This window comes from Oncorhynchus nerka, linkage group LG23, assembly GCF_034236695.1.
Source record: "Oncorhynchus nerka isolate Pitt River linkage group LG23, Oner_Uvic_2.0, whole genome shotgun sequence".
In the NCBI taxonomy this organism is placed as follows: Eukaryota; Metazoa; Chordata; class Actinopteri; order Salmoniformes; family Salmonidae; genus Oncorhynchus; species Oncorhynchus nerka.
Genome location: NC_088418.1, coordinates 15,656,025 through 15,668,167, shown reverse-complemented (window position 1 = coordinate 15,668,167; position 12,143 = coordinate 15,656,025). Strand labels below are relative to the sequence as shown.

Sequence of the window (12,143 nt, the reverse complement as noted above, 5' to 3'; positions counted from 1 at the left end):
CCGGGTAGCCGGAAAGTAGAGCATTGCAGTAGTCTAACCTAGAAGTGACAAAAGCATGGATTAATTTTTCTGCATCATTTTTGGACAGAAAGTTTCTAATTTTTGCAATGTTACGTAGATGGAAAAAAGCTGTCCTTGAAATGGTCTTGATATGTTCTTCAAAAGAGAGATCAGGGTCCAGAGTAACGCCGAGGTCCTTCAGTTTTATTTGAGACGACTGTACAACCATTAAGATTAATTGTCAGATTCAACAGAAGATCTCTTTGTTTCTTGGGACCTAGAATAAGCATCTCTGTTTTGTCGGAGTTTAAAAGTAGAAAGTTTGCAGCCATCCACTTCCTTATGTCTGAAACACATGCTTCTAGCAAGGGCAATTTTCAGGCTTCACCATGTTTCATTGAAATGTACAGCTGTGTGTCATCCGCATAGCAGTGAAAGTTAACATTATGTTTTCGAATAACATCCCCAAGAGGTAAAATATATAGTGAAAACAATAGTGGTCCTAAAACGGAACCTTGAGGAACACCGAAATTTACAGTTGATTTGTCAGAGGACAAACCCTTCACAGAGACAAACTGATATCTTTCCTACAGATAAGATCTAAACCAGGCCAGAACTTGTCCATGTAGACCGATTTGGGTTTCCAATCTCTCCAAAAGAATGTGGTGATCGACGGTATCAAAAGCAGCACTAAGGTCTAGGTGCACGAGGACAGATGCAGAGCCTCGGTCTGATGCCGTTAAAAGGTCATTTACCACCTTCACAAGTGCCGTCTCAGTGCTATTATGGGGTCTAAAACCAGACTGAAGCATTTCGTATACATTGTTTGTCTTCAGGAAGCCAGTGAGTTGCTGCGCAACAGCCTTTTCTAAAATTTTTGAGAGGAATGGAAGATTCGATATAGACCGATTTTAGTTTTTTTATATTTTCTGGGTCAAGGTTTGACTTTTTCAAGAGAGGCTTTATTACTGCCACTTTTAGTGAGTTTGGGACACATCCGGTGGATAGAGAGCCGTTTATTATGTTCAACATAGGAGGGCCAAGCACAGGAAGCAGCTCTTTCAGTAGTTTAGTTGGAATAGGGTCCAGTATGCAGCTTGAAGGTTTAGAGGCCATGATTATTTTCATCATTGTGTCAAGAGATATAGTACTAAAACACTTGACCGTCTCTCTTGATCCTAGGTCCTGGCAGAGTTGTGCAGACTCAGGACAACCGAGCTTTGAAGGAATACGCAGATTTAAAGAGGAGTCCGTCATTTGCTTTCTAATAATCATAATCTTTTCCTCAAAGAAGTTCATGAATTTATCACTGCTAAAGTGAAAGTCATCCTCTCTTGGGGAATGCTGCTTTTTAGTTAGCTTTGCGACCGTATCAAAAAGGAATTTCGGATTGTTCTTATTTTCCTCAATTAAGTTAGAAAAATGGGATGATCGAGCAGCAGTAAGGGCTCTTCGGTACTGCACGATACTGTCTTTCCAAGCTAGTCGGAAGACTTCCAGTTTGGTGTGGCGCCATTTCCGTTCCAATTTTCTGGAAGCTTGCTTCAGAGCTTGGGTATTTTCTGTGTACCAGGGAGCTAGTTTCTTATGAGAAATGTTTTTAGTTTTTAGGGGTGCAACTGCATCTAGGGTATTGCGGTCATTAGAGTCATTTTTTTCCCCCAACTTTTTGATAAAAAGCATGCAAAATTTCAACACCCTGCTACTCATGCCAGGAATATAGTATATGCATATGATTAGTATGTGTGGATAGAAAACACTCTGAAGTTTATAAAACTGGTTAAATCATGTCTGACTATAACAGAACGTGTGTAGCAGGCAAAACCCCAAGGAAAAACTGTTCACAAAAAATATATATATATCCCTCCGCCAGTTCCCTGTATTGTCTATGGCAAGGGAAAATAGATAGCGCCCAGTTTACAGTTCCTACAGCTTCCACACGATGTCTCCAGTCTTGGGAATTGGGTTGAAGTTTATCTTTGGTGAAATGAAGAATAGGCACTTCCTGTCAGAGGGTACACGGTGGAAAGTTTTGAAAGAGAGAAAATCGTCCGTGATTTCTTGACTTGCTGCTATTGAATACAGATCGCCCCGTCATCAATTTGATCGATTATTAACGTTTACAACTACCTAAAGTTGGATTACAAAAGTAATTGGAAGTATTTTGTCAAAGTTTATAGGCAACTTTTTTTATTTTTTAAAAATGACGTTGCGTTTTGGAAAGCTGTTTTTTTCTGGATCAGACGGGCTATATAAATGGACATTTTGGGTATACATGGACGGAATTAATCGGGGGAAAAAAGAACCAATTGTGATGTTTATGGGACATATTGGAGTGCCAACAAAGAAGCTCGTCAAAGGTAATGCATGTTTTATATTTTATTTCTGCGTTTTGTGTAGCGCCGGCTACGCTAATTCTTTTGTTTACGTCTCGTTCAGGTATTTCGGGGGGTGCATACTATCAGATAATAGCTTCTCATGCTTTCACCGAAAAGCATTTTAAAATCGGACATGTTGGCTCGATTCACAATGAGTGTAGCTTTAATTGAGTACCCTGCATGTGTGATTTAATGAAAGTTTGAGTTTTATTGAGTACTATTTGGATTTGGCGCTACACATTTCCCCAGGCTACTGGCTAGGTGAGACGCTGACGTCTCAGTGGCCGTAAGAGGTTAAATTGAGTTCCTCAGTTAAGCGGTTAACTGATTTTTGTCCTCTGGCGTCCTTGGGTAGACAGAGGGAATCTGGAAGGACATCAAGGAATCTTTGTGTTGTCTGTGAATTTATAGCACGGCTTTTGATGGTCCTTGGTTGGGGTCTGAGCAGATTATTTGTTGCAATTGCAAACGTAATAAAATGGTGGTCCGTTAGTCCAGGATTATGAGGAAAAACATTAAGATCCACAACATTTATTCCATGGGACAAAACTAGGTCCAGAGTATGACTGTGACAGTGAGTGGGTCCAGAGACATGTTGGACAAAACCCACTGAGTCGATGATTGCTCCGAAAGCCTTTTGGAGTGGGTCTGGACTTTTCCATGTGAATATTAAAGTCACCAAAGATTAGAATATTATCTGCTATGACTACAAGGTCCAATAGGAATTCAGGGAACTCAGTGAGGAACGCTGTATATGGCCCAGGAGGCCTGTAACAGTAGCTATAAAAAGTGATTGAGTAGGCTGCATAGATTTCATGACTAGAAGCTCAAAAGACGAAAACGTCATTTTCTTTTTGTAAATTGAAATTTGCTATCGTAAATGTTAGCAACACCTCCGCCTTTGCGGGATGCACGGGGGATATGGTCACTAGTGTAGCCAGGAGGTGAGGCCTCATTTAACACAGTAACTTCATCAGGCTTAAGCCATGTTTCAGTCAGGCCAATCACATCAAGATTATGATCAGTGATTAGTTCATTGACTATAATTGCCTTTGAAGTAAGGGATCAAACATTAAGTAGCCCTATTTTGAGATGTGAGGTATCATCATCATCATCTCTTTCAATAATGACAGGAATGGAGGTGGTCTTTATCCTAGTGAGATTGCTAAGGCGAACACCGCCATGTTTAGTTTTGCCCAACCTAGGTCGAGGCACAGACACGGTCTCAATGGTGATAGCTGAGCTGACTACACTGACTGCTAGTGGCAGACTCCACTATGCTGGCAGGCAGGCTAACAGCCTGCTGCCTGGCCTGCACCCTATTTCATTGTGGAGCTAGAGGAGTTAGAGCCCTGTCTATGTTGGTAGATAAGATGAGAGCACCCCTCCAGCTAGGATGGAGTCCGTCACTCCTCAGCAGGTCAGGCTTGGTCCTGTTTGTGAGTGAGTCCCAGAAAGAGGGCCAATTATCTACAAATTCTATCTTTTGGGAGGGGCAGAAAACAGTTTTCAACCAGCGATTGAGTTGTGAGACTGCTGTAGAGCTCATCACTCCCTCTAACTGGGAGGGGGCCAGAGACAATTACTCGATGCCGACACATCTGTACACATCAGTGTACTATTTATTATTCAAGATTGGAAAGGAAGGAGAAGGAAAAATTATGGGAGTAAAGAGTAAAGTGAGTGTGGAAAGGTAAAGAGAAGGAAAGGAAGGAAGACGAGTGAAGAAAAGAGGAGAATAAAAAGTTAAGAGTATGAAGAGCGACAAGGAGAGTGAAGAAGAGCAGACAGAGGTACAATGGCTCTTTCCAAGAAACAGAAATGCACTTTTTATGACATGAGAGAATTTCCATTTTTACTCTCAGGTCAAGACGATAGTTGTTCACTGCACCCTTTGTAATTCCTCTTTCATTTGACAGCCGGGGAAGAACGGCGGTGGTAGAACATCAACAGACGAAAAAGCATAAAGCCTCTGATTGCCGTGTTGGTATGCCCTCTGTTACCACATTCTTCAAGAAGGTAGAGCCTTCCCAAGAAGAATATGATTTAGCTGTGCAGGAGGGTGTCTTTGTATACCACACTATGCTACACAATCATAGTTAATTAATGATCTATGGACTGCACAGCACAACTGACACGGAAGCTTTATGAGTCAAAATTTACATGTGTTAGGACAAAATGTGACGCCATAGTGAGTAACGTGTTAGCAACATGGGCAGCTTCTTTGGCAAACACAGGACCTAGACCAGGTAAAATTTGTGTCCCTGTCCAGTCATGGATATGTAAAGCTGCTGCCAATAGTAGTCAGATATCGTAAGATATATGATGGCAGCACATCTGTGGAAACAAAACTGCTTGATTTGGTTGAATTGAAAGGAGAAACAGCAGAGGAAAATGCAGCTGGTGGTCATCCAAAAATGTAACCTGGAAAACATTCTCTGCCGACAACACAAATACCAAAAATGTGCTGCAGCGGGAGGTGATTGGCTTAGGTTGTCCTGTACACATCATTCATAACACGGCCAGAACAGCTTGTTGAGTACCTGCTCACAAAGATATTTTCATGTCAGAGTAGAAAGACTGAAGAGCTTTGGTGAGTTTGTTGGCCAGGAGTACCATAACATTTTAGGACACAGCAATGTTTGCTTGTTTGACAAGGTTACCAGCCTGCAAGAGTTCCTGAAGGGGAGTTGGATTGAAGAATGGAAAACATCTGAGACACCGCGTAGTCCGAGATGGAGCACGGTGGTTACCCACTTCAAAGGGAATGACATCTCACACCCTAATCTGGTTAGATTAGCTTCAGTTGTCATGTGCTTACCTGGAAGTAATGCACCAGTCGGGAGATTGTTCTCCCAAATGAATGATATATGGACAGCAGCAAGAAATAGGTTCACTGTTCCTACCATCAAGGCCATGTTTATTGTGAAGACAAACTTCTACCTCCCCTGCCAGGAGTTCATGGAGAAGCTGGCCAAAAACAGAGCAATCCTGAAGAAAATACATTCTTCTGAGAAGTATACAGTTGAAGTCGGAAGTTTACATACAACATAGTGAAATACATTTAAACTCAGTTTTTCACAATTCCTGACATTTAATCCTTGTAAAAAATCCCTGTCTTAAATCAGTTAGGAACACCACTTTATTTTAAGACTGAAATGTCAGAATAACAGTATATAGAGTGATTTATTTCAGCTTTTATTTATTTCATCACATTCCCAGTGGGTTAGAAGTTTACATACACTCAATTAGTATTTGGTAGCATTGCCTTTAAATTGTTTAGCTTGGGTCAAACAGGTAGCCTTCCACAAGCTTCCCACAATAAGATGGGTGAATTTTGGCCCATTTCCCCCTGACAGAACTGCTGTAACTTAGTCATGTTTTGTTGGCCAGGTTTTGTATTCGATTTAGGTCAGGGCTTTGTGATGGCTACTCCAATACCTTGATTTTGTTGTCCTTAAGCCATTGTGCCACAACTTTGGAAGAATGCTTGGGGTCATTGTCCATTTGGAAGACCCATTTGTGACCAAGCTTTAACTCCCTGACTGATGTCTTGAGATGTTGCTTCAATATATCCACATAATTTGCCATCTATTTTGTGAAGCGTTTGGAAATTGCTCCCAAGGATGAACCAGACTTGAGGTCTACTATTTTTTTTCTGAGGTTTTGGCTGATTTCTTTTGATTTTCCCATGATGTCAAGCAAAGGGGCACTGAGTTTGAAGGTAGGCCTTGAAATACATCCACAGGTACACCTTCAAATGGTCAATTAGCCTATCAGAAGCTTCTAAAGCCATTACACCATTTTCTTGAATTTTCAAGCTGTTTATTAAAGGCACAGTCAACTTAGTGTATGTAAACTTCCGACTTGAACTGTACGTATTAGGTTGGTGTAAGTATATTATGTAGTTACCAACCTCATCATATTTCTTATGTTTATTATTATGTATTTCACATTCAGTTGAAGTCAGAAGTTTACCTACACTTAGGTTGGAGTCATTAGAACTTCAACCACTCCACAAATATCTTGTTAACAAACTATAGTGTTGGTGAGTCGATTAGGACATCTACTTTGCAAGACACAAGTCATTTTTCCAACAATTGTTTACAGACATATTATTTCACTTATAATTCACTGTATCACAATTCCAGTGGGTCAGAAGTGTGCATGCACCAAGTTGACTGTGCCTTTTAAACAGCTTGGAAAATTCCAGAAAATTATGTCATGTCTTTAGAAGCTTCTGATAGGCTAATTGACATAATTTGAGTCAGTTGAAGGTGTACCTGTGGATGCATTTCAAGGCCTACCTTCAAACTCAGTGCCTCTTTGCTAGGTACCTAACGCTTGCTAGCTCGCTAATGTTAGCGTCGCTAGCAAATGACTACACCATAGTCGTGGGTCTGCAAAATCAAGCAAATGGTTTTGAACTCATGACAATCATGTTTTGACATTGTAGTGGCTATTGCTGTTAGTTTTTTGCTTACTGACATTGCGAATATCATTTTGGGCATTTAACTCTAATTTAATTAGCTATGTATCTAATCTGGTTTCAGTATGCGAATGGACGAAGTCCCAAATTCCCACAAAATACTGCGAGAATTTGCGTGCTCGTGGTTACAGAGCCCCAGAAATATTAAATATGGTGACGGATTAGGAGCCACTCCCTTCAAAATATCACGGCCTCTTGCCATATGGATATGGCACATATCAGTATCGCAATTTTTATAAAAATTGGATTAATCGTGCAGCCCTACATTGACCCAATAGCAGCCTAACCTAAATTACTTTTCAGAGGGAAATCCATGTTAACATTTTGAGACGCTGTAGCCAGTATGAACTTCGTCAAAATAATCTAAGGTAATGACAGATTTCACGAGTTTTTGTTTTTTTGCTTAGGACATTTTAGTCGTGCTATTTGACATTTAACTAAAATGTTTGGTGCAGTATTTCCCCATGGAAAAAACGTGCATGAAAATGGGTCGTCTCTCGTTGAATGATAACACACTTTATTGAGTAATCCTTACTGTCGACCAATCACCCACGAAGGGGCGTATATTTAGCCTCAGAACTTCGGTTTGTTCGGACACCAAAAATATTCTGGAGGCAATCAAAAATATCCCTCAAAGTCCAAAACGTCATCATAATATATCCACGAACTCCACCGAACTGTTTCGGCTGGGAAGCACGCGGACGCCTTATTAAGTCTCCCTCGCGTCTCTTCTCTCTCTCTCACTGTGTACAAAAGAAGACATTGCTTCTTCCATACGAATGTTGATTACAACAATAAAATAAGTCACAAATGAAAGGGAAAATTGTTTTTCGTCAGTAGCCCCATGAAATCAGCCTATTCACCTGCATTGTGAGTAGGCCTAGGCTACATCTTGATTTACGCAAAGTACCAATAGATTTACTGTTCAAATAAATGATTAGTGTTATTAGGAACAAAGTCAAATTGATTGTATAAACCACACAGGTCAGGTCATTATCGCCACAGGACAACGCAGACGGAATCATGGATTTCGGACATTAAAACGGAATTCAACAATGTTTTTTTATTGAACTTATTAATAGGATATCAACTAAATGCATTAATTAGCCCAAGGTAATCATAATGCATCAGTGATTTGTATTTTCATGTAACTTTCTGAAACGGCACATGAATGCCCCCCCCTTCCCCCGTCTGTGTGTTTAGCCGTTAGCGATGATGCTAATGAAAACAGTCTTCTGGTAGACTGAAATGATTTCCCATAAACCTTCTGAATTAGATGTTAACTGCAAAGTAGCTTATGACTACCTGGCAGAATTATATATTATTTGTATCAATCCAGTGGCCATTTGTTTTGCAAACTGCAATATGAGCACTACCGAAACATCGCTAACCAAACAACTGTCTCTGGCTGGTGCACAGTTGAATTAAAGGGTAACTACACCCACAATTCCCAGACCTCAAAAGTTGTCTCTGGGTGTGTTTTTAAGCTTTGTTGCGGATTTAGAACATCCAATTGGTTTGTTTTTCTAATAAAAAGTGTGATTTAATTAAATATATATTTTAGTGAAAAACTGGGGAAACATCATTCTTGGGGGGAAGAATGGACTCGGGAAGAGAATAAAATAGATTTGATAGGACCTTAATTATAAATTGGTGTGTCCAAACCTTGTGCTGAGGCAGTCAACTGGAAAAAGTTGCTGTTGCACAAGTGGAAATGGTAGCACCAGTGGACATGGTAGCACCAGTGGACATGGTAGCGCCAGTGGAAATGGTGGCGCCGGTGGGAAAAGTTAGTCTAAAACCTGTACCTCATGAACATAAAATAAGTGTCTAGACTTCCTAAAGGTAACATAGTCATATGTTAATATGTCAATGTTGATTATGTACTCTGTCAGCAGTGTGTAGGTATGGGGGCGTTCCTGGACAAGCCTAAGACCGAGAAGCACACGGCCCATGGCCAGGGCAACGGGCTGCACTATGGCCTGAGTAGCATGCAGGGCTGGCGGGTGGAGATGGAGGATGCCCACACTGCCATGGTGGGCCTTCCCCAAGGCCTCAACGACTGGTCCTTCTTCGCCGTCTATGACGGGCACGCCGGCTCCCGCGTCGCCAACTACTGCTCTTCCCACCTGCTGGAGCACATCCTGTTAGGGGGGGCTGAGTTCACCCCGGGTATGGGCTCAGTGGAGGGCGTGAAAGATGGGATCCGCGCCGGCTTCCTGAAGATCGACGAGTACATGCGCAACTTCTCGGACCTGCGGCATGGGTTGGATCGCAGCGGCTCCACGGCAGTGGGTGTGCTGCTAAGCCCCTCCCACCTCTACTTCATAAACTGTGGCGACTCCCGGGCCGTGCTGAGCCGAGAAGGGCGAGTTGGATTCTCCACACAGGTACAATACTACGCACTAGACCAGGACTCTCCAACCCTATTCCTGGATAGCAACCGTCCTGTAGGTTATCACTCAAACTCTAATCTAGAGCACCTGACTCTAATAGTTAGCTGGTTGATGTGCCTAACCAGGTTAGTTACAACTGGGGTTGGAGTGAACCTACAGGAGAGTAGCTCTCCAGAAACAGGGTTGGAGAACCCTGCACTAGATATATAATGGCCCAATACTATACAATATATCTATACATACTGGGATGCATGCATATATACATACATACTGGGATACATACATACTGGGATACACACACTCAAAGGGAGAGTGAGTGGAAGGAGGGAGGGATTTTCTACATGGGTATAATACTGAGGGTGTGTAAGGGGAGAGGGTGGGATTGATGAAGAGACTGAGCGATAGTGACATTAATCATGTATTTTTAGGGGATCTGTTTGAGCTAGGTGAGATGCAGAATCTCTAATCTTGATCATGTAATGAGTAGTTATTTGGGATGCACATATGACCCCCCTTTAGGACCACAAGCCGTGTAACCCCAGAGAGAAGGAGCGTATCCAGAATGCAGGGGGGTCAGTGATGATCCAGAGGGTGAATGGTTCCCTGGCTGTGTCCAGAGCCCTGGGGGATTATGACTACAAGTGTGTGGATGGGAAGGGTCCCACAGAACAGCTGGTCAGCCCAGAGCCAGAGGTGTGTTTTTAAAAAGCCTTTATTACTGTAGCATGTTGATTGGATCAGCTTATTGTTCTTTGTCCTTGTTGAGGTGTGTGTGATCTCTCAGGCTGAGGTGTGTGTTCCTCCCCCAGGTGTGTGTGTTGGAGCGTGCTGCCGAGGGGGATGAGTTTGTGGTGCTGGCGTGCGATGGGATCTGGGATGTGATGTCTAACGAGGAGCTGTGCGAGTTCGTCAGGTCCCGGCTACAGGTGTTTGACGACCTGGAGAGAGTCTGCAACGCTGTGGTGGACACCTGCCTGCACAAGGTAAACTTCACACAATGTTTCTGCCACTGTTTCTTATGACCGAAAAGAGCATCTGGATATCAGAACAGCGATTACTCACCTCGAACTGGACAAAGAGTTTTTCTGTCGTGAGTCAGACGCAAAGGATTTACTACTGCAGCTGGACCAGGCCCAAATCCCCGTCATTCGCATGAAGAGATAGCACTGATACAGATCCGGGTACCTTGTGAGAATTTGTTGGCGAGTGGGTAACCCGCCTCTTCCATCATATAGGCTAACATGCAATCATTGGAGAATAAACTGGATGAGCTCCGTTCGAGATTATCCAACCAAAATTGTAATCTCTTATGTTTCACCGAGTCGTGGCTGAACGACGACATGGATAATATACAGTTGGCTGGGTTTTCCGTGCATTGGCAAGACAGGCTAGCTACCTCTGGTAAAATGAGAGGTGGTAGTTTGTCAATAACAACTGGTGTGTGAAACCTCATATTTGAGGTTTTGCTTGCCTGAGGTAGAGTACCTCATGGTAAGCTGTAGACTACACTATTTACCAGGAGAGTTTATCTATATTTTTCGTGGCTGTCTATTTACCACCACAAAGCGATGCTGGTACTAAGACCGCACTCAACGAGCTGTGTTAGGCCATAAGCAAACAAGAAAATGCTCATCCAGAGGCGGCGCTCCTTGTGGCCGGGGACTTTAATGCAGGAAAACTTCAATCTGTTTTACCTCATTTCTGCCAGCATGTAACATGTGCAACTACAGGATTAAAAATCTGTAGACCACCTTTACTCCACACACAGAGATGCATACAAAGCTCTCCCTCGCCCTCCATTTGGCAAATGACCATAAGTATCCTCCTGCTTACAAACAAAACACTGAATCAGGAAATACCAGTGACTCGCTCAATACGAAAGTGGTCAGATGACGCAGATGCTAGTATAGACTGGAATATTTACTTTACCTTTATTTAACTAGGCAAGTCCGTTAATGCAACCGCTGTGTCAGATTTCAAAAAATGTTTAACGGAAAAAGCAAACCATGCAATCTGAGACGGTGCTCAAAAATATAATAAAAATAATCTCCATTGGAGTCAACATAAATTACATGATAAATATTCCCTTTGATGTGCTTCGTCAGAATGGACTCCCGGGAATCCCAAGTCCACAATAAATGCTTGATTTGTTCGATAACCTTTGTTAGCGCGTTTGGTACACCTATCCAAACGCTGGTGCTGGTCGACCATTTTTTCGGACAAGATCTTCAAAAAGTTATATTACAGGTCGAAACATTTCAAACTAAGTACAGAATCAATAATTAGGATGTTTTTATCATAAATCTTCAATAAAGTTCCAACCGGAGAATTCCTTTGTCTTGAGGAGGAACAGAACGCAGGAAGATATCATGTGGTATGCGCATGACCAGGACCTGGCTCTCTGCCAGTAAGCTGACTCATTCCGCTCTTATTCAGACCCACAACACAGTAGATGCCTCATTCAAGTTTCTATAGACAGCTGACATCTAGTGGAAGCCCTAGGAAGTGAATCTTCATTCATATCCCAATGTGATTTCAATAGGGAATGGGTTGAAAATATACCAACCTCAGGTTTCGCACTTCCTGTTTGGATTTCTTCTCAGGTTTTTGCCTGCCATATGAGTTATGTTGTACTCAGTCACACAGTTTTGTTGTACTCATTCACACAGTTTTAGAAACTTCGGAGTATTTTCTATCCATTACTAATTATAATATGCATATATTAGCAACTGAGACTGAGGAGCAGGCCGTTTACTCTGGGCACCTTTCATCCAAGCTACTCAATAGTGCCCCTGCAGGCATAAGACATTAATGCAACCGCTGTGTCAGATTTAAAACAAATCAAATAAAAACTTTACGGAAAAAGCAAACCATGCAATA

At 42.1% G+C, this 12,143-nt stretch overlaps 1 protein-coding gene across 2 annotated transcripts in view; it reads left to right on the top strand.

The window, feature by feature from the left end:
• Positions 1-12,143, top strand: part of LOC115120772 (protein phosphatase 1B-like) — a 35,317-nt gene that overhangs the window by 13,209 nt on the left and 9,965 nt on the right. Inside the window, exons 2-4 of one of the 2 annotated variants that reach the window (XM_029649747.2) lie at positions 8,763-9,257; positions 9,783-9,956; positions 10,073-10,246. In XM_029649747.2, the coding sequence (XP_029505607.1) occupies positions 8,775-9,257; positions 9,783-9,956; positions 10,073-10,246 (831 nt within the window). In that variant the 5' untranslated portion in view covers positions 8,763-8,774. The remainder of the gene's footprint in view (positions 1-8,762; positions 9,258-9,782; positions 9,957-10,072; positions 10,247-12,143) is intronic. The other variant, XM_029649746.2, reaches the window with a different exon arrangement.